The 24,485-nt window shown below is 47.0% G+C and overlaps 1 protein-coding gene across 2 annotated transcripts in view; it reads left to right on the forward strand.

Moving 5' to 3' along the window:
- Fam234b (family with sequence similarity 234 member B) overlaps positions 1-24,142 on the forward strand; it is a 41,862-nt gene extending 17,720 nt beyond the window's left edge. For both annotated transcript variants that reach the window (XM_013115526.3, XM_005072879.4), the window contains exons 4-13: positions 3,111-3,302; positions 5,302-5,432; positions 8,810-8,957; positions 9,323-9,464; positions 10,695-10,838; positions 10,988-11,069; positions 16,511-16,666; positions 19,393-19,504; positions 20,971-21,191; positions 21,865-24,142. In XM_013115526.3, coding sequence (XP_012970980.1) covers positions 3,111-3,302; positions 5,302-5,432; positions 8,810-8,957; positions 9,323-9,464; positions 10,695-10,838; positions 10,988-11,069; positions 16,511-16,666; positions 19,393-19,504; positions 20,971-21,191; positions 21,865-21,870 — 1,334 coding nt within the window. In that variant the 3' untranslated portion in view covers positions 21,871-24,142. The remainder of the gene's footprint in view (positions 1-3,110; positions 3,303-5,301; positions 5,433-8,809; positions 8,958-9,322; positions 9,465-10,694; positions 10,839-10,987; positions 11,070-16,510; positions 16,667-19,392; positions 19,505-20,970; positions 21,192-21,864) is intronic.
- The last annotated feature ends 343 nt before the right edge of the window (positions 24,143-24,485 follow it).

Consider the following 24,485-nt stretch of genomic DNA (forward strand, 5'->3'; position numbering starts at 1 on the left):
CTATCCATCTTCCTGGCTCCTCTGTACTCTCTATGGCTAATTACTGCCAACTAATTGCTGGCTCTGCCCCTGATCCAAAGTTGATTTTATTAACACAGTCTCAGGTTTCACAGTGTGATCAAATATCCTGCAATGTGTGTGTGTGTGTGTGTGTGTGTGTGTGTGTGTGTGTGTGTGTGTGTGTGCATGTTGGGGGAGGGACAGAGCCCACCTCAGGTGTCATTCTGCATTATGTTTTGAGACAGTGACTCTTACTGGCCTGGAGCTGGCTAGCAATCCTCAGAAGCTGCCTGCTTGCCTTCCTGGCTGTGTGATTACAAGAATGTGCCACCTCTCCAGACTTGTTTATGTGGGTTCTGGGGATTAAACTCAGGCTTTCTTGCTTGTGTAGCAAGCACTTTACCGACGGAGCCACCTCCCCAGCCGATTTCCCACGGCCCACTAGCTTACAGCGACTGCTGATGCTGCCCTGCTCTCCAGTCCCGTCAGCGCTGGTCATGACTCACACACCTTTGCACACAGATGTTCGGGGGACTGCCAGCTTCCCTTTCCCCTTTCAGTTTAATTCTCCAGGTTTGCCCTCCCTGGGAAAGCTAGATGATGTGGAGGATATTTATAGACTCCCTAGCCATCTGGGAGTGAGAGTTAGGAGAGGGACTTAACTTCCCTGGCTTCCTTCTACAGCTGCTGTTGGAGCAGGATGGCAGCAACTTGGCCACCATCACAGCTGGTCTCAAGCTGGCCCTCTTAGAGTATTTTATTTCTGGGTTCCAGTAACCTCTTCCTCCTCTGTCCTGGGGAGTTAACAGCTCTGAGGGGCTGATGAGGCCCTCTGCCCTGACACGCCTTTGCCAGTGGTCTCCTTATTGAAGTCCATAGCTCACACTAGATGAGCGTGCAGTTTCTGGGACTCTGTTAGACCTGCAACCAAAAAGCAACGGAAAATGCCTCATTTCCATGATAGTCGCACAGGGATTTGCTTGCAGTTGGATGATGACTGTAGCATACCAGCTGATGCAAGAACCCTACCCAGAGGGTGAGGAAATCCTAGGACGTGCCTTTTAATCTTTAGGCCCAGAGTGAGCACTGGGTATACCTTAGGGATTTCCGTACTGTGCATTTGCCTGGTGTTACTAAAATGCCCTTGGAAGCATGTCTGATGTATAGATGCGACTTTGTGACAGAGAGCGATTCTCAGTTTGCAGCAGACTTTCGTATGATCTTAGCTCCATTTCATTTCCTGGTCTTGATTCACTCACCTTTGTTAGGGTAGCGATGCTGAAGTTCTATGGTATTTTGCCTACTTGGCTTTACATCAAGATGCATAGCAGCAAAACTGTGGGTTTGGACACTGTGTAGACAAACATGATTTGCCCACAGCAAGGCTTCACACCTTAAAGGTTCCACAATGCCCTCAAATGCTGCCACCAACTAGGCTCCAACTGTTCAAACACCTGAACCTGTGGGGGACATTTCTCAGTCAAACCACTCCAATAACTGCCATTAGGCACCTCCTTCGTGCTGAGCCCTTAGGAGGCACACGGCACACTGAATGAATTTGCTCCTCAACACAGTCCTACCAGGTAGGGGAGTATTATTGTCCCTTTTTTCCAGATGAGGAAACTGAGGCACACTGAGGGTGAGGAACATGTTAGAGTCCCACACCTGGCAAAGGTAGACCTGGAGTTTCAGATCCTCGACCCTCACGCCACATGGATGTACCTGTAACCCACAATGCTTTGTGCCGCCGGGAAGAGAGGGGTAGTTGGTATGACTCATCCAACAAGCGCGTATCGGCTACAGCAGGCACTGTTCCCCCCCAGGGTTGTGCTGAGTGTTTAGGGAGGAGTCAGTAGGAGTCAGTAGGAGCGTGGTTCCTGCCTGCCTGAAGGAGCGGCAGGGTCTCGGGGAAGGTGAAATTCTTCACTACACTGAAAAACCCGAGTCAGAGAGTGGACCTGGGCTCCGTCGGGTCTCAGGCAGGAAGCAGAGCACAGGTTTGACAGGCAAGTCCAGAGGGTACACAGACTGCTACTCTTGGCAGGAACGGGGCCGGCCACACCCTGTTTCCTGTTTGAGGCTGTATTGTTTGGTTAGCACTGCTGAGAAACAGGAAGACTGAATCTTTGGAAATGATGGCGACTGAACATAGAAAGTGTGAGATGACTCAAGATGTCCGTTCCTGAGAGGGAAAGTAAAGCTGTCACGAATTTGGACTCTTCTTAAGTCACGTCCTGGCCTCAACAGCTGTGGTTCCGCTTCCTTGGACCTGGTTCTTGTCGCCCCAAGTGTTCTTCTCCCTCCCGGGAGTGAACTAGACAGCTGCAGACAGCAAGGCCTCCTGGCTGCCCCTACTCAAAACTTCAGGCCATTTCTGAAATCGCCTTCTTCTGCTCAGGGAGCGTTTGCTGCTGGTGACGAGGGTTGGGATGTGCTCCCCACGCTGCATGGATTCAGGGTACTGGGGACTGAACTCGGGGGTTATCAGGCTCAGCAACAGATAACTTTACACACCCATTTGCTGGCCTTTCCCTGTCATTTGCTCAGCAAATGCCTGTGCAGCAGGTATCCTATAATGTGCTGAGAAATCAGAAGTCAGTGTCTGTCTGTCTCCAAGGACGTCACTGTGTAGTGTGGGTTAAGGCGGCCGACAGATGAACAGATGGGTTGGGAAGGGTGCCAAAACGGAGCCATGGTGAGACAGCATGGAAAAGCCCACAGTGGCTGGTCTTACACTTGTCCTACACCAGGTGCGGGGTAGGAGAGATGACAAGTTCCATGTTCACACCTTGTCAGAAACACAGGAGGGAGCTAAGCACACGGGTGTGAACTGCAGCCTCACAGCCCACCATCATTCACTTCTCAAGTGTCCTCCCTCTCTCTCTCTCTCTTCCCCCCCTCCCTCCCTCCCTTCCCCTCTCTCTCCCCCTCCCTCCCTCCCTCCCTTCCCCTCTCTCTCCCCCTCCCTCCCTCCCTCCCTCTCCCTTCCTCCCTCTCCCTCCCCCTCCCTCCCTCCCTCCCTCCCTCTCCCTTCCTCCCTCTCCCTCCCCCCTCCCTCCCTCCCCCTCCCCCTCTCTCTCTCCTCGTCTCTCTTACATGCCTTTCTTTAGGTGGTGGCTCACAACCGACTGCAGATCTTGTGTGCCTTTCGGGGGTGAATGGCAGCATACTGTGGTCCAGTCCCCTCCCAGAGGAGGCTCAAGATGTCACATGCTTGGATCTGACGCCAGGAAGCGTGGCCAAAACCATCTGCCTCGTGACAGGGACGCGCAAGATGCTCAGTGCATTCAATGCTACGTCAGGTAGCGTGGTCTGGAGCTTTGCCTCTGCCCGCCTGGGTTTGTGTTTAAACAGCCTGCGGGGGAGGTTTGTCCTCTGACAGGCGGGAACTGCTTTGTCGCTCTGGTTCAGGAGGTGATTATTAAGGGAATGATATAAAGGGCTTGTGCAGATGGAGTAAGGAGATTCTCTTTGCAACCTGTTTGGTGATAAGATTAGCTCTTCCCCAAACAGAAGCTGCCTGGGGTCGGGGCTTGGACTGTGAATAGTCCCTCTGCTCTGCTCTGCTCTGCTCTGTATACAACAGGCAAGGGCGTGTCACCTCCTCTTTGGATTCTCCTGGTCCATATGTGAACCTGGGTACTGGCTGAATGCTAGGAAAAAGAACTAGGCTTGGGGAGGATGTTGAAATGGCTTTTAGTTTCTTTTCCCTCTTAGGTCCACAAGACAAAGTGATGGAAATGAGTCCAGCATGATAAAGATGTGTCCTTACAATGAGTTGTCACAGGGCCCATAAGCTCAGGAGAAGTTGAACAAATGTGACACCCTTCCCACATCAGAGGTGCTATAGTGGGGTGTTTGTTTGTTTTATTTTGCATCCTCATTTTTGAGATTTTTTTTTTTAGTTTTAGTAAAGTATTTTATTTATTTAGTTTTTTTTTTTTTTTGAGACAGAGTTTCTCTGCAGCTTTGGAGCTTGTCCCGGAATTCACTCTGTAGACCAGGCTAGCCTCCAACTCTCAGAGATCCACCTGTCTTTGCCTCCCCGATGCTAGGATTAAAGGCGTGTGCCACCCAGCTTTATTTATTTATTTATTTTTATTAATGTTTTTCATTTGTTTTACATACCTACCACAGTTTCCTCTCCTTCCTGTCCTCCCGTCCCCTCCCTGTACCTGAGACACAGTTTTATACTGTTCGCCAGACCTTAAATTCATTACATCTTCCTGCCTCAGCCTCCCAAGTGCTGGCATTACAGGTGTGACATGCTTGGATAGTGGGGTGCTCTGAGTGGGGGAACTACATGTGTCAGTCACTCGGTAGAGTGATTACTTAGCATGTCCAAAGCCCCATAAACTGGGCATAGCTGTGTAAGCCTGTGATCTCAGCACTCATTTAAGAGGTAGGAACAGGATCAGAAGTTGAGGGACAGCAAGGTTAGCCTGGGCTATTATGAACTATACTAAAAATAAGTCAGACATGTACTGTCTTAGCTCAGGACTGGAGTCCTCCTGGACAGCCTTCTGCAGTTTCTCTTGTGCGGGCTCCTTAGTGACTCCCTGCGTCAGACACATGCCTCAGCTCCTACTTGCCAGAAGACTTAGAAGTCTCTATTTCATTACAAAATCTGGGTGTGCGGGACTGGAGAGATGGCCCAGCAGTTAAGAGCACCAGGCTGGCTCAGCAGTTAAGAGCACCAGGCTGGCCCAGCAGTTAAGAGCACCAGGCTGGCCCAGCAGTTAAGAGCACCAGGCTGGCTCAGCAGTTAAGAGCACCAGGCTGGCTCAGCAGTTAAGAGCACTAGGCTGGCCCAGCAGTTAAGAGCACCAGGCTGGCTCAGCAGTTAAGAGCACCAGGCTGGCCCAGCAGTTAAGAGCACCAGGCTGGCCCAGCAGTTAAGAGCACCAGGCTGCTTTTGCAGAGGTCCCAGCAACATAGGGGCACTCCCAACCAGCTGTAACTCCAGTTTCGAATGCCCTCTCTGACCCTTCCTGGGCATCAGCACACAGGTGGTACATAGACATGCATGCAGTCATTAGTCACACACATAAAAGAAAACCATAAACCAATTAATTAGAATCCAGATGTGGGATTGTTACATGGAAGTGTACCTGGATGCTTGAGGGTTTGGAATCCCACTTCCTGTTCCCCTTGTCCTTGGATACAAGCTAAAGGGGGAAAGTGGGAGAGGCTGCTGTCCCCTGCCCAGCCCTTTGAGTGTTCTTTTCTGGCTGGGGAATGCCACAGCTACCTTTTGCTGGGGTAGACAAGGAAGTGATCCTCCTCTTTCTCCGTCACCAGGGAAAGTCATGTGGACCCTAAACCCGAACCATCTGTCCAATGGCACCTTGGCTGCCCCCGTTGTGGTGCTGCCGGACCTGGACGGGGATGGTGTCAGAGATCTGGTGGTGCTGGCCATTGGAGAATTGCAGGTATGCTGTCTATTTCAAAAGGTTCATACGAAGAATGCTCTCGACGGTCGTCATCCCAGTTCTAGTGGTGTTACTATGAGAGCTGCCTAGAACCTTGTTTTTGCATTGGCTTAGGCTGAAACAGATTCTCTTGGTGAGGTTAAGTGAACCAAGAGCATCTCAAATGCTACCACTGTGGTTCTGAGGACTGTGGGGTGGGAGAGCTCTGCAGGCGGATGGCCTGTGTGTAAATTCTTTCTGCACCGCTCTGTAGATTTGTGTCCTCGGGCAAACTGTATTCTGCTGGTGCTCTAGTTCCTTCGCGTGTCTAAACTAGAAAGCTCTATTTCCTTGTAGGAGGCTTTGAAAATTAGAGCTACCAAATTAAGTTCTAGAAAACTGCCGCCTATTTCTTACTCTAGAAATATAATGTTAGTTTTACTATATTGTATCCACTTAAAATTTACTTCAACTGTAAGACGATAGGATGGTTTGCTAGATGGCTCATAGGATGCAGGCCTTGAATATATATATCTCAGTGGGTAGCATGCTGGTTCAGCATACATTAAGCCCTTGTTTGATCCCCTGTACTGCATGAATCAGGTGTGGTGGTAATACCTATACAAGGAGACAAAGGCAGAAGGACCAGAAGTTCAAGGTCATCTTTGACTAAATAGTGAGTTTGAGATCAGCCGGAGACATGGAAGACCCTGTCTCAACAACAACAAAAATCATACGCAAGTGCTTTACCTGTGTAATCCCAAAACAAAGGAGACTTGGGAGTTCCCAGTCCACCCGGGGCCGCATGTTAAGACCTATCTAAAGAATCAGACCCAAAGCCTCTTATTCATCAATGACCAAAGGGAGGTGCTGTAGGAGACAGACTTTCAGTGTGGATGTGGTAGCCTATAATCCCAGCACTTGGAAGCCGAGGCACAAGAATTGCTGTAAGTTTGAGGACAGTCTGGTCTACACAGTAAATTCTAGCCTGTCTAGTACCCCTTAATGATGCCATGTCTCAATTCCTCCCTTTTCCCTTAAGAAAGATAAACTTTGATTCTGGCACAGTGGCCTCATAGCTAGCCTAACCCTAACCTAACCCTAACCCTCAGAGCTTAAGTATTGTAGAGCAGATGCTGTGTACACAGATGAAATAGACTTTCTCCCTAGTCTGAGAAAGATCAGATTAATGAGCACTTATCTCAATTAAATCTTTTTCTTTCTTTTTTATTTTGAGACAGGCTCTCACTGTGTAGCCCTGGCCAGCCTGCCTCTGCCTCCCAAAGTGCTAAGATTAAAGAAAAGAACCGGGCGTTGGTGGCAAATGCCTTTAATCCCAGCTCTCAGGAGGCAGAGGCAGGTGAATCTCTGTGAATTCAAGGCCAGCTTGGTCTACAGAACGAGTGCCAGGACAGGCTCCAGAACTACACAGAAACCCCATCTTGAAAAACAACAACAACAACAAAACAAAACAGGTTAAAGAATGCCTGGCCCACAATTTAAAAATTATGAAAAGCTATATTTATTTTATTGTATACATGAATGTTTGGCCTGCATGTATGTCTGTGTACCACAAGCATGCCTGGTACCCTTGGAAGTCAGAAGAGGGCATCAGATCCCCTGCAACTGGAGTTACAGGTGGTTGTGAGCCACTACGTGGGGGCTGGGAACCAAACTCCAGTCCTCTGCAAAAGCAGCAGTGCCCTTAACTGCTGATCTATCTCTTTACCCCTTAATTTAAAGTTTTATTTATAAGCCATGCTGCAGAGGCAAACATTTTGCACTAAGTGTCGATGTTGGTTATTTTGTCTCATTTTACTAATTTACTCTGTGTGTGTGTGTGTGTGTGTGTGTGTGTGTGTGTGTGTGTGTGTGTGTGTGTGAGTGCCTGTACCAGCCACACTGTGCATGTGGAGATCAGGGGTTGCCTTGCTATAGCTGGCGTCTCTCCTTCCGTCATGCAGATTCCAGAGATTGAACTCGGGTTCTCAGACTTAGTGACAAGTGCCTGTCCCTGCTGAGCTGTCTTGCTGGTCCAACTTATGTTAATTTACGGGCTCAGTCTATTTTATTTTTATTTTTATTTTTATTTTTGAGACAAGATCTCCTTATGTAACCCTGGAACTCACGATGTAGACTTCAGCTCAAGGAGATCTGGCGCTCTCTTCTGGCCTCCAAGGGTACCTGTTCACATACAGCATATACTCAACAGACAGATACACATATGTAAATAAAAGTAAATGAAGCAAAGTCTTCTAGAGCTGGGCCTAATAAACTGTGGCCAGGGGTTAAATTTGCCCTACTGTTTTCTCAAATAAACCTTTGTTGGAACATAGTCTTTTCCTGTTTTGCCTGTGACAGATTTCATGCTAGACTAACAATAGAGAGGAGTTTCTAGGAAGACCTAGCAACTGGAAAAACCAACAATATTTGCTAGCGGGTTATTCACAGAAACATGAATCTTGAGAGTGGCCAGGCCAGACATCTGATGCTATGGCGGGAGAATTCTGTGGGCTGAGACAGCGATGCACCAGTGTGTTAGTCACTCCCCCATTACTGCCATCAAATACCGGACAAAAGCAACTAAAGGAGGAAGGCTTATTACGTCCTGTGGTTTGAAGAGGTGTGGTGGCAGGAGCATGGGACAGCTGGTCCCCTTTCATTCACAGTCGGGAAGCAGAAAGAGATGAAGGCTTGTGCTCATTTCCGCTTCCTTCTTATTAAAGTTTCACTTTATTCATGTGTGTGCATGTATGTATATGTACGTCTCTATGAGTGTGTGCATTTGAGCGCCCAAGGGGGTGGAAGATGATTTCCGATCCCTTGGAGCCAGTTATCGGGATTTGTGAGCTGCTGGACATGTCTTGGGATCCAACACTGGTCCTCATAATTGAACCACAAGTACTTGTAACTGCTGAACCATCTCTGTAGCCCATGATTTCCTATTCTCATTCAGTCAGTGCCCCGAGTTGATAGGATGAAGATGCCTACATCCAGGGTTGGTCTTCCTCCTTGGTTAAAGCTTTCCGGAAACATCTTCAGAGACACACCCAGATGTGTTTCCTGGAGATTCTACCCCCTTACCCAGCTGACCAGCAGGGTCTCTCTGGTAGATGCTGGCTCTTGAGTAAAGAGCCTCCTCTCATCAGCATCTTACATTTAACTCTTGGCCTTGGGAGATGATGTCATCAGTGAGTACTGTGTTCCATCATCTCAGGAATTCACACATGTCTAGTCAGCGAGTATACATTTGTCCCATTTCTTATTCCCCGGGGGAAAAGCAAGTAAGTTTGGCTTTGTGCTTTCCAGCCATGGGAAGTGTCTCTGAGCCCTTAGCTCATGAGGTGCGAGGAAAGGAAAGGGCCCTGTTAACACATTCTCTTCTTTTATTTCTTCAGCCAGATCTGTGTTTTCTGCTGGTTTCTGGCCGGACAGGGAGTCCCATAGGCCGACCTGTGAAGTACAACATCGTGGGAGTGGGGAATCTGATTGGTCCCCAGGTTTACATCACCACCAGTGGGGCTGTCTACATCCTGTTTGGCTTTGGTAAGAAAGAAGCAAGGCTGACTGTGGCATCTGCCCCCTGGTGGCGGTGGCCAGGCCTCCTGTGAGATAGGGCAAACACTCACGCTGGGGTTGCTGGTGTCGCTCTTTCTCGGCTCCTGTACGGGGCTTTCGCATGCTGCAGGCCACTAACTCCACTCTCCCCTGAAGCCGTCTCTGGGGCGGGGACTGCCCAGCATCCGCTTGATTGGTCACCTCCCCATCACCCCACTCGACCAGCTGGAGTGGGCTCCATTGGACCCATGTGGTCTGCTCTGTGTCTCCCATACCCAGAACCCCACCCTGGGATAGCCTGGGTCATTCTTTTAAACCCAGCTTCTCAGTGTTGACTCTTCCTGTGGCACTAGGAAATATACAAGCTGTCGCCCTGCGGGACATCTTTGTTCAGGCCCAAAATCGAGACAGCTCACCACCCTCTCTGCAGATAGAAGAGCCAGAGTGGGAGAAGCGGAGATCCGTCAACCTTTCTGAGCTCATCGACGTTTACAGGTGTGGCCGAGACCTATCACTGCCCTCAGGGCCGTGGCCTGGGTAGGCCTCTGAGTCTGGGTTGACTGGTGTCTAAGGGCAGAGGTTTGGGGACAGTGGAGCTAACCTTGAAACATCAACCCCTGGTCTGCTTAACGCAGTGAGAAATTCTCTTCTGTTGGTGGTGGAAAAGAGGGGTCGGCGTATGGTGACCAGGGTACACTTCATAACCAGGTTACAAAGATGGATATTAACTCGTGGGTCCAAGTCAGAACAGAACAGGCATGTATTTATAAAATGACTATGAAGCGATACGAAGGCTTCGACCCGCTCTTCCCTATATTTTTCTCCCAGTTGAAGAATCGTTTTGACAGAAGCAAGAGTAGGAGCCGTGCAATCTCTTGATTTGTCTTTCTAATTTTTTTTACTTCTCGACTGACAGCATATGCTGTCATATGCAGCAATCTATGCATTTTACCCACGTAGATCTTGGCTTGGGCAGTGATGGTTATTTTCTTTCCTGACAGAATCTCAGGTATTATCATGCCTTAGAGGTTTGATGGAATGGTTCCAGTAGTGCAGAAAGAAGAAATAATCTGATGAAGTTAATGCCAAGAGTTATTGTCCAAGCTTAGTGGCAATTTCAGGCCACCTGTCCCCATCTCTGTCTGTGCTCCATGCCATTATCCTTGTGTCTGTTACTGTCCCAAGAGGGTCCAGGTGGAGAGGTGTCACACCACAGCTTTGTGTTGTGAGTTCCTTTTGAACATGCGTGGAGCTTTCTGGAGATAAGAGGATGAGATTCAGTAGGAATGACCAAGTGCCTCCCTTGACAAGACGACGGTGGGGAATGGCTGTAGAGTGGGAAGTACATACCCTGAGGGGTTCACATTGTGGATTCACCCCCCTTCCAGCTGAAAACATTTGAAAAACATTGCGTCTGTACCCAACATATACAGACCTAGTTTTCTTGTTGCTATTCCCTGAATATGTAGCGTTGCGACTGTTTACATTGTACTCTGAGTTATAGCTAATCTAGAGATGGTTTACGCCACACAGGAGGATATAGGCTGCATGGAGACACTGTCATTCTGTGTAAGGATGATGAGCATGTCCTGGCCCCAGTTCCCACATAGACACTAGGGACAGCTGTCCACACAAGCAGGCACACAATGGGAATAAAATGTCAGAATAAATGGCTAGGGGACTCTTATTCACAGCAGAGACTGACTGGTGGGTTGTTCAATACAGTGATGGAGTTGAGCTTCTCCAGTTGGTGAAGGCTCAAGACTCCAACTGCAGCAGCCTCTTGATTACAACCAGACAAGGCCTGGTCCTGCTTCGGGGACAAGATCTCATGCCACTCTGGAAACTGAACCTTCAAGGCCTGCTCAGGTTTGCATCATGGCTGCTGCTAGCAGCTTTTCCATTGTTTTTAAAACCCTGAGAAGGACTGCTTGTTGTCATGGCTGGTGCAAGGGAAGGAGGGCAGCTCCCGCTTCTTTTCTGTGTCGTCTGTTTATTGCTTCATTGTCTGTCTGCAGCCAGCCCACTCCTGGGTATTTCACCGATGACCAGACATTGGACTTCCTTCTGCAGACACAGGATGGAGTTGGGATGAAAAAGGTAAACCATGGGCCTCAGATCAATCAGAGAGAATGGGCTCTGTGTCCAGCCCTGGGTGAGACACGGGGAGAATAAGGGCCTCCCTTCAAAGAACTCCAGTCTAGTGAATGAATACAATGGAAACTCGCAGCTCATTGCTGTAATCTGTAGTCTAGCTTTTCTAGGCTAATCTTGTGTTCTTTCTGGAGCCTATACTTACAGTCAGGTGAGAGGAGCCATCTTACAAAGATGGGTAGGGAAAGGTGGATATAAACGAGCATTGCATTTCAGTGTAGGCAAAATAAGGTTTCGGAGAAGGCAGCACTCAGTGGTGACTGGGTATTATGTAGTCAGACTTTTCTTTCCCACACCCACCAGTTCCCATATAACCAGCGTGGAGACTTAATATGAATTATAAATGCTCGGCCAATAGCTCAGGCTTATTACTAAGTAGCTTTTACAACTTAAATTAACTCATATTTCTTAGCTAACTTCTGTCATGTGACTCATAGCTTGTTACCTCATTTTTTACATGTCCTGCTTCCTCTGTATCTGGTTGGCATCTCCTTCGACTCTGCCCTTCTTCCCAGAATTCTCCTAGTTTGGCTGTCCCGTCTACACTTCCAATCTGGCTACCAGCCCGTCAGTTTTTTATTAAACAAATCTGAGTGACAAATCTTCACAATATTCAAAAGGATTATTCTGCAGCATTTCCCCCTTTTTGTCTAATTAAAAAGGAAGGTTTTAACTTTAACATAGTAAGATTATATACAACAAAAACAATTATTAAGATTACAGTTACAGTATCCAGTCCATTTATATTCGACAAAATTAGAGAAAATATTTTATTATCTATCTTATCTTTGTGAGTCTAAAGTTTTATACCTAATTTACCTTTTGTTATAACTAAGAAAAACTTTAACTATCCCGTCTTCAACTCCATCAAAGACTCCAGAAGGATGTAATGTTACCTATTGACAGGGACATCTTGCTGCCTAGATAGTCACCCAAAGTTCTTTGTAACGTTGGGGCATCCAACTTTGGCCTAGAATATCTGACATACATTTTTTTTTTCGTTGTTTTGAGACAGGGTTTCTCTGTATTGTTTTGGAGGCTGTCCTGGAACTCGCTCTGTAGACCAGGCTGGCCTTGAACTCACAGAGATCCGCCTGCCTCTGCCTCCCACCCTATTATCTTCTTTGAAGTAAATTGGTGCTGCCAGAAACAAATGTGTCTCACTGTTAAGAAAAGACTTATGTTATTAAAACATTTTAAATACCATATTCTGTAGATCTTTGAAGTGTTTGAAGACCATGTATCTAAATAGATAGGTGTATGACCCTGAAAATATACCTAAAATTATTATAAGTTTGACTGTTATAGATGAATATTAATCTGTATTTCTTAATTATATATTACATTTTAAAATGAACTACATAAACACAATACCTCAAATGAGAATAGAATCATACATACAGTATAACAAAATTAAATTTGTATACTAAACCAAAATCCATAGCAATGCAAAATATTTTAAGATTAATTGTTGTTTTTTGGATTAAAGTAGATTCAGTAATCCACCCTTTTATCTCATCATTTCTATATTATAGCTCCCCTTTTTCCTTTAGAAAGAGATCTTTGAATTTAACTCTTTTGTTTAACTTCTTCCCTAACAATGACCAATAATAACTTTTAACCAACCCCCGCTTAAATATCCATAACCCATCTTTTGGGAATGTGGGCATTATTTTCTCTAGACTGCTTCCTATTGTCTAGGGGCACTGGAATTTTTGGGGACCCTGAGAAAATTCAGGGTTACATCAAGTCCCACCTGGAGTATTCTGAGGGCTGGATCACCTCAGGCAGCGGTTTGAAGCTATTTTGGATGCAGAGTTCTGAGGAGACTGTGACAGACACATTTTGAGATGCTGGATCTCCTGGGCCATTCATTTTCACTGGTGTTTGGCCCCCTTGTTCTGAAAATACATAAACTTTTAAAGGTAACATACATAACAAGTATGGAATATGTGGTGTGCACAAGTCAGGTAAAGATGCTATTTTGTTTGAGCAGGTAAAATATACGTTACCTGTCTTGTAGTTCTTCTAGGTTTATTTTTTTATGCCTGTAGCCAGGATTTCAGGGTGTCTTCCCCAATCAAACCTGATTTTCTTTAACCTGGGATGAATCCACATCTTCTCATTTCCTGTGGAAATAAAGGTATAACCTCTCCCTGAAAGCAACACACATTTTGACTTAAATTTTAAAGTCAAGACAGTTTTTAAATATATTGGTTGGTGTAGTCCAGCAGTTTTCGTAATCTAAATTGTCTCAGCAGCTGTCATAATTCCATTAGCAATGAGAAAATCTAAAGACAACATATAAAACCCAGACTCTCTGTATATTTACCATTTTTGCATAGCTTATTATATTTTTTATTACTCTAGTCCCCTTTTAAGGACTTTTTAAAAAGCTTTATGTATTTATTATGTATACAGCATTCTGTCTGCATGTGTTCCTGCAGGCCAGGAGAGGGCACCAGATCTCATTACAAATGGTTGTGAGCCACCAGGTGGTTGCTGGGAATTGAACTCAGGACCTCTGGAAGAGCAGCCAGTGTTCTTAACCTCTGAGCCATCTCTCCAGCCCCTCATTAAGGACTTTATTATTATTGTTGTTGTTATTGATTTTTTTTTGAGACAAAGTTTCTCTGTGTAACAGTCCTAGCTGTCCTGGAGCTCACTCTGTAGACCAGGCTGACTTTGAACTCGAAGAGATTCGCCTGCCTCTGCCTCCCAAGTGCTGGGATTAAAGGTATGTGCCACCACTGTCCCCTAGACTTTATTATTATTATTATTATTATTATTATTATTATTATTATTATTATTATTATTGGTTTTTTGGGACAGGGTTTCTCTGTGTAGCTTTGGAGCCTGATCTGGAACTCACTCTGTAGACCAGAATCCAGACTGGTTTCAAATTCACAGAGATCCACCTGTCTCTGCCCTCCTGAGTGCTGGGATTAAAGGCATGTGCCACCAATGCCCGGCTGACTTTATTATTTTTTAACTCCTTTTTAAATCTATGACTGTCTCTGTAACGTTTAGTCTTCCTGCCCGCTGCCTGGTTCCTGTTGCTGCCTTTAGCCCCCAAATAACACACAAGACCCTATATTAATTATGAAGCTGTTGGCCGTTTGTTTGGTTTCTTATTGGCTAGCTCTGATTTTATTATTAACCCATAATTACTAATATATATTTTATAAGAACTTATCTTTTTGAGGACACACTCCTGAGCGCCCGTTGCCTCCGGGACATCCTATAGCAAGAGCTCTCCTCACTACAATTCCCAGAATCCTCCTAGACGCCTACTCCCACCTATCTTGTTTCCCTATTGGCCAACAGTTCTTTATTCAAACCACTCAGACACATATTTACAGAATGTCTCCCAATAGTCTCTACCCTTTCTCTTTTCTGTATTAAGCCTGTGTACATTTTTAAACACACTGTGACCCATTTAGAGGTTTTTGCCCCCATCTGAATCTGTCTTTATTGCATATCTTTAGTCTTCTTCTGACCACGTGAACCTTTAAACTGCTAAGTGGCATGGCTAGGAGCTCTGCCTGTGTTTTGGTGTCTGACTTGCTTTGCTTGGTTGCCTGAGAGCCTAGGCTCATGGTGGAGGTACTGCTGGCGAGAGTCATGTTTACTTCCCCAACTCTGGGGAGGTTTTGGGTCCACACTGCCACTGAGTAGTGTATCACAGCTGCGTATAAACCGTGTTTTAAAAGAGCCAAACCCATTTTTTTGATACTAGCACCGAGCCAGGAAGCCATCTCTTGAAGGAGCTGTGTCTCTGCTTGTTGCTAGCAACCAGAGTCTACCTGAGAAAAGTCAGTTATCAAGACGCCATGCTTGACTCTGCTTTTGTGTGTTTAGAATCCTTTTTTAAGTTTCATCAGGTCTTTTGTGGAAATTCTGTCCCCACGTTAGAATGTCATTTGTGGTTGGACTTTTCTTTTCCACCCGAAAGTTCCCAAATAACTGACATGGAGACTTAATATGAACTATAAATGCTCAGCTGATATCCCAGGCATATTACTAACTAGCTTTTACAACTTAAATTAACCCATAATTCTTATCTAAGTTCTACTACATGGCTCATGGCTTATTACCTCATTTCATACATGCTTCCTCTACAGCTGGCTGGTGTCTCTTCTGACTCCTCCCTTCTTCCCAGAATCCTCCTAGTTTGGTTGTCCCACTTATACTTCCTGCCTGGCTAGCACCCAATCAGGTTTTATTAAACCAATCTGTGTGACAAATCTTCAGAGTGTTCAAAAGAATTATTCCACAGCAGTGATGCTGGATTGCCCCACCTGGTCCTGCAGCCACCTTCTCAGCCCCAAATAAGCATACAGATGCTATATTAACTATAAATCTGTTGGCCGGTGACTATGCCTTTTTATTGGCTAGGTCTGTCTTAATTATTAACCCAGTTCTCTTAATCTATGTATTTCCACATAGTCTTATCTTACTGGAGAACACCTGGTATGTCCTTTCTTCCTGGTCCTTACTTGGTGACTGTCTTTGGCGGGCTCTCTCTGCCTACCTTTCCCAAGAATTCTCCTTATCCTAGTCCCGCATATCTCCCTGCCTGATTGGTCAGACAGTTTTACTCATCAGCCAATTAAGAGAAACATATACACAGAAGGACATCTCCCATCACAGCAGTGTTGCGGTAAAGGAAGGAAGTATGGGTAGGGCCTTTAAGGTTGAATTTGTGTGGGTGGCAAAGAATACCAGGTCAGGAACACTAAGACCGGAGCTCAGGAACACAATGCTATAGCATGTTCGGTGATGCTGAACCGTGGGCTCCACATCTTGACTTTCCTCTAAGGTTGTGTGTTATGAGGATGTAATACTTTGCTAGATGAGTTTCATTTATTTAATCTTAAAGGCAGAATTATAGAGCTGTAAAAATTTTTTTTTGGTTTTACGAGTCAGAGTTTCTCTGTATTGTTTTTTGGAGGCTGTCGGAGCTATAATTTTTAAAAAGTAATTGATCTTGATTTTTTTGGGCTACCAAAGCTAACCAACCAAGGGCTGAAAAAGCCTAAAAACTCTCTGTACTGAACATTGCAGACCTTTTTCTTACTATTCCTTAAACAATATATCAATGTTTATTGATGTTTATTGTACTGCAGTAGGTATTGTAGCTAATCTAGAGAACAATTTAAGCATACATGAGGCTGTGTGTAGCTACATGCAAATGCTTGCCCTTTCTGTAAGGGACTTGGCATCTGCTGGTCTGAATATTGGGCATTGGAGCCCAGGGCCTCACAAATACGGAGGAGGAAGAATATCCGCTCTCCGGGATGTTTGTCTCACTTTTGTGTGTGTGTGGATTCTTGTCCTGCCACTCTCGTAAAGACTGGCTGTCTTCTCTGTCTCCTCAACTGCAGATGACAGTGGTAGATGGTGCCTCTGGCTCCATCATCTGGAGTCACACTATCCCATGTCACATGAAGGAAACACCAACCACTTCTGCAATTACTTCAGACCAGAAGTCTGTCTTCCTCTTCTGGGCAGAAGCGCTGACCACTGCATCTCTTAATTCTGTGAGTGAGGACAGGATTGAGGGGTTGGGGGTGGGGATGGGGTCATCCCCTTGTCTGTCACTTAGGCGTAGCTGCTGCTCTCCAGGACGGATCAGTCACCTTCTAAGGGGTTGAGTGGAAACAGATCTGTGCTCCCGAGCTGGGCTTCCCTTTTGCCTTTCCATCAGCAATGTGAGCACTGAGCACACCCCTTAACTGCAGGCTACCGACAGAGAGGGGGCTAGATGAGAAAATGACTCCACGATACCGTGTTCCAAGCCACAGGTCAATATACTTACTCTGGAAGTGGAGAGATGACTGTGATTGGCCTGCCTGGGCATAAGTTAGCCAGACTCTGAGCCAGCAGAGCTGGCAAGCAGAGAGCATGAGAGGATAGAGAGAGCTCTGGGAGCCGGATGCTGAAGAGACTGAAGTGGAGGAGCCAGTGGGGGCCATGGGAAAGGAGCCCAGACACCTTGAAGACTGATGTTACAGGTTTTTTTGTGTCATACTGCGGTATCTGGGTGGGGTGCGTGAGGCAGGGTTGCCCCCTAGAATTGGCGCCAAGACTCAGCGGTAAGCACGGCTGACTTAGCACAGAGAGGTGCATTCTGCTTCACTTGCTCTGTACAGATGATGGAACTCCATCTGTGAGGGCCTGAGTGTAACAGGACGTAGCAAGAACACAAATGACCCAGGGACGGGCAAGCATGGTAGACACACAGTTCTGAATTTGTCACCCACCCCCTCCCTCCCAACAAGTCACTTTTCTGAGAAGTCTGGTTTTGTTTGTTTTTTTCCTGGCCTCCTGTTTTCACTCATAAAGATGCTATCTTTCCCCTCATTTTGACGAACAGACTGACCTGAAGTCCAGGTTATGGTTCTAGCTCTGTCGTCCCCTCCACCCTAGTGTCCCCATATAGTAATGAGGTGACTGGGCCAGATGACTTTCAAGATAGGCTTCTGTGGGTAACCCCAAGGGTGTCTTAGGAACATGAGGTACAGATAAGAACTTAGGTGGGGCTGTCGAGGTAAGATAGCCGTTGAGTTGCTTGCACCGAGGTTGGCAGTCTGAATTTGTTCCTTGGGACCCACATGGTGGGAGGGGGAAACTGACATCCCCTCACTCCCAGTCAGTTGTCTTTCAACCTCTCCAAGCCCACTGTGGCTCATGTGCCCATACACGTACACACATACACACAGTAAGTAATGAGGTAGGTGAATAAAAGGAGGGAGATACTGATTTTGCGTGGGGCGATTAGGGTGTGTTTCATGAAAAAGCTTGGATACGAGTTGTGGCTGAGGGTGAGAAGTTGTTTGTGTAGAAGAGGGGTAGACAGTCCAAAGGAGGAAATAACATGATTGGTAGTGGCTTTGAAGAGCCGGAAGGAAGGGTGTGTGTGTGTGCGCGCGCGCGCGTGTGTGTGTGTGTGTGTGTGTGTGTGTGTGTGTGTGTGTGTGTGTCTGAACTGAGAATACCATGGGTGGGGGGTTGGCAGCAAGTAAATGCAGCTACAGTTTAGAAAAGTGCAGTGAAAAAACTTCAGCTTTTTTGTTTGCTTTGTTTTTATTTTTTGAGCCTGGGTCTCTCTACATTGCTCTTTGCTGTTCTGGAATTCACTATGTAGAACAGGCTGGTTTTGAACTCACAGAGATTTGCCTGTCTCTGTCTCCCAAGTGCTGGTGTCATAATGCCTGGCTTGAAAAGCTTTCACTTTTATGTTAAGAACTTTGGGCTTCGTTCTGTAGGCGGTGAGGAGTGTTATTTTCATGTCATGCTAGTTGAGCCTAAGGTCTGTCCCCAGTACACAGGAACATGGAAATGGCTTCCTCTGCCTTAAGGGCTCATGGTGAGAGTAAGGGTGCTTCTCTCAAGTAGGCTGCTTCTCATGCTGAGTCCTTGAAGGTGGGGCCAGCAGTGTGCACTTTAGCGAGTTCGTGGCAGTCCACACGTGGGCTACCGTAGTCCCCCACTCAGAAGGCATGCTGATAAAGCCCCCTTGTGGGTGTTTCTCCTCCTGCAGGGATTTGGGACACAATTCTCAGATATCAGCAATTTTTATGTGTAATTAGTGTTTTTCTTCTGTCTAGTCAAGAGGGCTGTTTCTCTAGGAAGCTGATAGGCTTTCCTATGTTTAGCCTGACGCTTGCCATTGGCATCAAACCTGGGGCTTTATACATGCTAGGCCAGCACTACTGTGGAGTTACATCCCCAGCCCCTTGCAGTTGGTTTTGGCATCCATGAACAGACATATATTTGACCACTGTTCAGACATAGCCTCCTCTCTGCACAGCCTCACCTGCTGTAGGGTGAATGAGAACCCCAGCTCTGCTGTGAGTGGAAGGAAGTCTCCACACTGACTTCCTCCTCCCCACTTCCTGCTTTCTTTCCCTGCTCCCCCTTCCTGCAAACATTTGCAAGTATCTTCTTCCTTCCTTCCTTCCTTCCTTCCTTCCTTCCTTCCTTCCTTCCTTCCTTCCTCACTTCCCACCTTACTTCCTCTCCATCTCCCTTTCCTCCCATCTCCTTCCTTCTCTCATTCCCTCTTATATGTTTTTGACTGTAGACAGTGGTTTGGAGTTAGGGGTGAATCCGTGTTTTGAGCTCTGGAAAATCACATGTGTCCCTGTAGTTGGGGTCACCGGCGGGACTGCCTGGAGCCCTCTGCTCTGCTCTGCTGTCCCCAACGGTGTCATGTGTGGGGGGCGTAGTCACCTGTGCTCTTCTTTTCCGTGACTGTTTCTAGGATGACATTAGAGGCACTGATGGTCTTTACCACCTTTATCTTCTGCACCCGAGCTTCCCCTCCATCCTCCTGGACCTGACCAATACCACTGGCATCGTGACAGCCTCAGAGGGTGAGTCCCGATGACGCCGGCCAGTGGGTCTTGGCTGTGTGATAACTTTGCCCACCCAGGGAAGGATGATGGCTTTTCAATAGGCGGTAACATCATTTTCCTTGGTGTCCCTGGAACCAAGGGCATTGCTGGAGAGTTTCCTCAGGGGTCATGGTGCCAGGCTTCCAGGGCAAGAATGCATAATCTCTGCATGTGCTGACAGCTGAGGGGAGCATATACCCCCACTCCAGGAGGACTCCAGGGGTGATGATGGAGCCTCAGCTGTGCCTTTAGGGGCTGAGGATTGCAAGTTAACTGTGTGAGATGTAATGGAAAGGGAGATGTTTCTTTCAGGACATTGATTTAGTGATTACTTATGTGAATATTAAGCATACACACTGCATAGAAAAACCACAGGAGGAAAATTACCCATAACCTGGCCACTCAGAGCCTTTGGAAGTACTCTGCTTCACTGTGTGTCTAAGCAATACTATAAAGCGAACTTGAACGCATGTTTTAGAGAAACCTTATTCAGGAGCCCAAAGACCTGGAAACTGAGCCACCGCTGTCCGCTAGTCTCAGCTGTAAGTGGGCGGGGAAGGAGGGAGACCAGTGTCGTCACATCTCCCTTGTGTTGTTTTCTTTATCAGCCAGGGAGGGGGCAGTTAGACAGGTCCCATACAGCCCAGGTTGACCTCAGACTGGCTCTGTAGCTGAGGATGGCCTTGAACACCTAACCCTCCTGCCTTTACACCAAGCCCCTTCATGCCTTTCCACTCTCTCTTGCCTCTTGTGGACTTCCTCCTTACAGCTCTCTGCCTCGAGTTGAAGCGGCGCTGTGGCTCTGCGTCATGGGCTTCACGGGGAGGGGAGGGTGTTGCTCTGGAACTTGCAGACTGTCAGCTGATTGGTTGTGTGTGGGGGGTGAGGGAGTGGGGAGTGTCAGCTTGCAAAACCATGTAAGAGATATAATGAGCTGTGTGGCAGCATTTGCATAACTATTATTTGGGGAACAGTAACTAATGGTAAATAAGAATCTCATGGGCTGCAGATAGAGTGTCTGCCCAGCATGCAAGAGGCCCTGGGCATGATCCAGCACTGGGGAGGTAGAGGCAGGACAGTCAAGGGCTCGTCCTTGGCCGCAGAGACAGTTCAAGGCTGCTTATCAAGCTAGGTCATCTATAGGACCTACAGAGTCAAGTGCCTGAGTTATCTAAAACCCTGGGCAGAGGGAGAGGAGGAGAAGAGGAGTCAGGGTGAGCTGAAACCCATTTATCCGAGGGAAACTGCCCGAAGCTCACAGGGCGGCCATTAAAGGAGCCCGACAACGGATAAAGCTTTGTGGTTGTATGGGGGAGAGTAGAATCCGTGTCCCTTTCAGACAACTGCTGTTACTTCCTAGTCTGCAGACACAGCAGTCGGTCAGGTGTAGGGCTGCATGCTGCCGACTCCCTTGTTGCTAACTGCTTGTCATTGTCCTTCCTCAGTTGGGATCAACGACATCTGGAAAGATGCCTTTTATGTCACCAGGACAACAGGGATGAGCCCTGATGGACACCCCACCTCTCTGGTGGTCAGCAAACTTAGCCTGCGCTGGGCACTCATGGAAGGCCAGATGGTCCAGCTGAAGGAAGCCACCCCTAAAATTGGCCGTGGGGAGCTGCGAAGATTTCTCTCCAGGATCAAGTTTGTTGATTCTCCCTACCAGGTGGCTGGCTTCTGAGATAGTTGGTTAATCACTTTCTAATTAAGAGAACTGTATTATGTTTGTGTGTGGGGGCCCACACGGGTCCTGACGCGTGTGTAGAGATTGGCGGACAACTGCAGAAAGAAGTTTTCTCCTATGTGGGTCCTGGGGTTTGAACTCAGGTTTTCAGGCATTTAGAAGTGTGGGATCATGTTTTTAAATCATCCCAATGACTGGAGGGGTAGAACTTAATGGCATTTTCTGGGTAAGGACCAATGATGTTGACGGACCAGTGACGTTGACGTTAACATCCATGCAAATATGTTTTTTGTTTTTTCAAGACAGGGTTTCTCTGTGTAGCTTTGGAGGCTGTCCTGGAACTCTCTCTGTAGACCAGGCTGGCCTAGAACTCAGAGATCCGCCCGCCTCTGCCTCCTGAGTGCTGGTATTAAAGGTGTTCACCACTAATGCCCAGCGTGTAGATATGGTTTACAGAACATAAATACCACATTTAGGGAAATGCCCGGGCTTTTCCCTAAAAAATACTTGGAGCGAGTTCAAAGTTGGAGAGCTTATCACCGAGAAGGACGTAGTCCCTGGGGCTCGTAAACCGCTGGAGCTAGGCTGCGAGTGAAGGGCTTTCTGAGCCTTAGCTTACCCATTGACAAGGGTAACAGTGACCATTTTCCCACAGATCTAGTGCAACAGAACCCAGATTCTGAAGAACCATGCAGAGCGGCTCCTGTCCCTCCTGGATCAGTTCTCTAGAGAGATGACGACTTCGGAGTCATGCAGCACTTGGGGACCGCTGGCTGCACTCTGGCAGCCTGTTGGAGCTGTGCGGTGCAGTGTCATCGGCTTAGCTGGGGATCTCACAACCTTCCCGTCCCTGCACTAACCCCTCCTCCCAGGAGCTCTGTGGACAGTTTGGAAATGTGAATCTTATAGTTTTTTTTTTTTTTTGTACCTCTAATTTATAAACCCTTGCTGGGAAATCCAGTGGCCTGCAAGCAGGATATATGTGTTTTGCATTAGGCCGTGTGTGTGTGTGTGTGTGTGTGTGTGTGTGTGTGTGTGTGTGTGTGTGTGTGTGTGTCCAGTGTTGTAACATAATTGAGATATGCCCCAAGCTTCAGGGATTCCATTTCTTTCTTGTCCTCTTGTCATATGATTTGGTCATCTTCATGTGTCTGGATGGCCTACCTCTGAAATCCTGAGGGTCACTCACCACTCACCACTGTTTTCTGTCTGTCTGTACTGTGGTTCCTTCCCAAGGCTAGACAGCAGTGAGAAACACTGGACGTTATGATGGGGCTGGTTATCCAGTATATTCATCTTCCTGCCTCCTAGACTCTCCACCTCTGTTAGGTGGTCATGAGAACAGACATGTTTCTCTCTCAAAGGGAGCAAGGGACAGAGTTCCCGTGACTCCTCTGACCAGGACCTTATGTGACCCTGTGATGGCTCCGCGGCTATGGTCTTTGATTCTACAGCCATGACAGAAGGGTTTGCATGCACGTTGTGGTCAGCTTCGAGGTTGGAAGCCCCATGGCCTTGTCCTGGCTGCAGCTCCACTCTGCTCTGAGTCTTCTCTGGAGTTCCTCCATCTCCTCCTCTCTTACTTCCTCTTCTATTCAGGGATCTGTTTCTGGACTTTTGCTTCTTACGTCCAGTATGCAACCACTCTGCTCTGCGTTCCTCCTTCCTCCTAGAGCCTTCGAAGCGTTATATTGAAAAAATTCTTGTGCAAATACTGTAACTTTTATAATCAAGTTCTTTAGAATTATCTGCATTCTTCTGCATTCTTTGTAAATGTGTGGCCTTTAATTTTGAATCTTCCAAGCGTCTACATCATTGTCTGATATGCCATGTGTTGCCATGGCTTCCAGTGAAAACGTACTTCTCTTCCTGAGTGAAAACCAGATTTTCTTCTCACTTGGGCTGGTATCATTTTAACTTGTGTTAACAAAGAGATCCCAGAAAACTAGACTATAGATTTAAGGGGCTATGAGTTGCCCACAATAGGTGTTATGGGTAACAGGAGGTCGGTGTACTCAGTCCATCCTACAGATTGGTCTCATCAGGCTTGTTGACACCTCTGCCGTAAGACCCTGGAAGAATATTTGGTAGTCATACGGGACCAGGTTGACTTTGGGAAGAGGGAACAATGAGTTATCTGGAGATAACTCTAGGCTCATTTCTAGTAGGTTGAATTTCTATGAGTAAAAGGGCTGAATAGAGTTTTTAGTCTTCTCAGGACTAGATTAGAGTAGAGCAAACTATCAAGTAGGCGGTGGCCTGGTTGAGCCCCCAGATACAATGTGTTCTCTGCAGTGTTGATATTCTGAGAAGCCTGCCTGTGAAGGAAGGAAGGAAGGCACCAAGATGCTTAATGGAGACCTGTTTGGGGCTGAGACTGTTTATGCTAGTTGAGTCTCAGATAAGAGGAAGCCACAAAGGCAGCATCACTAAGTCACCAGAAGTGTGAAGCTCTTCCTTCGCTAAATGCAATGGAGACTCTAGCCTTACTTCCTGTTGTAGATGGTACGGAAAAGTAGCTGAGGGCTGAGGTGACTTCATCTGACCAGTGTGAGTGCTGGCCTCCTGTCAGCTGCCTCACGCACTTCCTCCTCCTTGCAGCCGCTCACCCAGATATCCAAGGCAGGAACTGCTCAACACTGGACGACCCACAGAATCAGCCCGACCACTACACTTAGAAGTAATGCCTCTATACAATGCAGGGGTCTTCCCTCCCTCCTCAACCTCTCCTCTCCTTCCTTTATAAGCCCTCCTCTGCCCCGCACGGCGTCCTCACCACCCCCAAATACACCGTGTGGCGATACCAACTAACCCCAGGAATGTGAATCGCTGTCCACATACCTGTGTTGAGAAGGAGCCAGCGGGTCTGTTGCTAGAGCGCACCTTTTTAAAATGTGAACTGTTACAGAACAAATAAATGCCGTGTACAGGAATATACACGTGTACTCTTCTCTTTCTCTCTAACCAGCGTGGTTTACTTCCCTTGTAGAAAAGAAGGTGAGTAGGTGGATGGCATCCTTTGTGGAGGAAACAGTAGGGACAGTTTGAGATGCATGAGCAGTGAGTATCCAGAGAAGAAGGCTTGCCTCAGTCTCAGTCATGGAAGAAGCCCCTGTGTGAGTCTCCTCTGGGAGCTTGGGAGGTCATTCTAGAAGTGACCTCATCCTATAGACTATAGAAGCTTCATATATCATACTACCTTCCAACAGCTCCTAGAGTCATGTTTAATAATGAAATTTATTTCATGCATCTGGGTGGTTTGCCTGCCTGTATGTG

This window comes from Mesocricetus auratus, unplaced genomic scaffold, assembly GCF_017639785.1.
Source record: "Mesocricetus auratus isolate SY011 unplaced genomic scaffold, BCM_Maur_2.0 Super-Scaffold_100001, whole genome shotgun sequence".
NCBI classification, from domain to species: domain Eukaryota; kingdom Metazoa; phylum Chordata; class Mammalia; order Rodentia; family Cricetidae; genus Mesocricetus; species Mesocricetus auratus.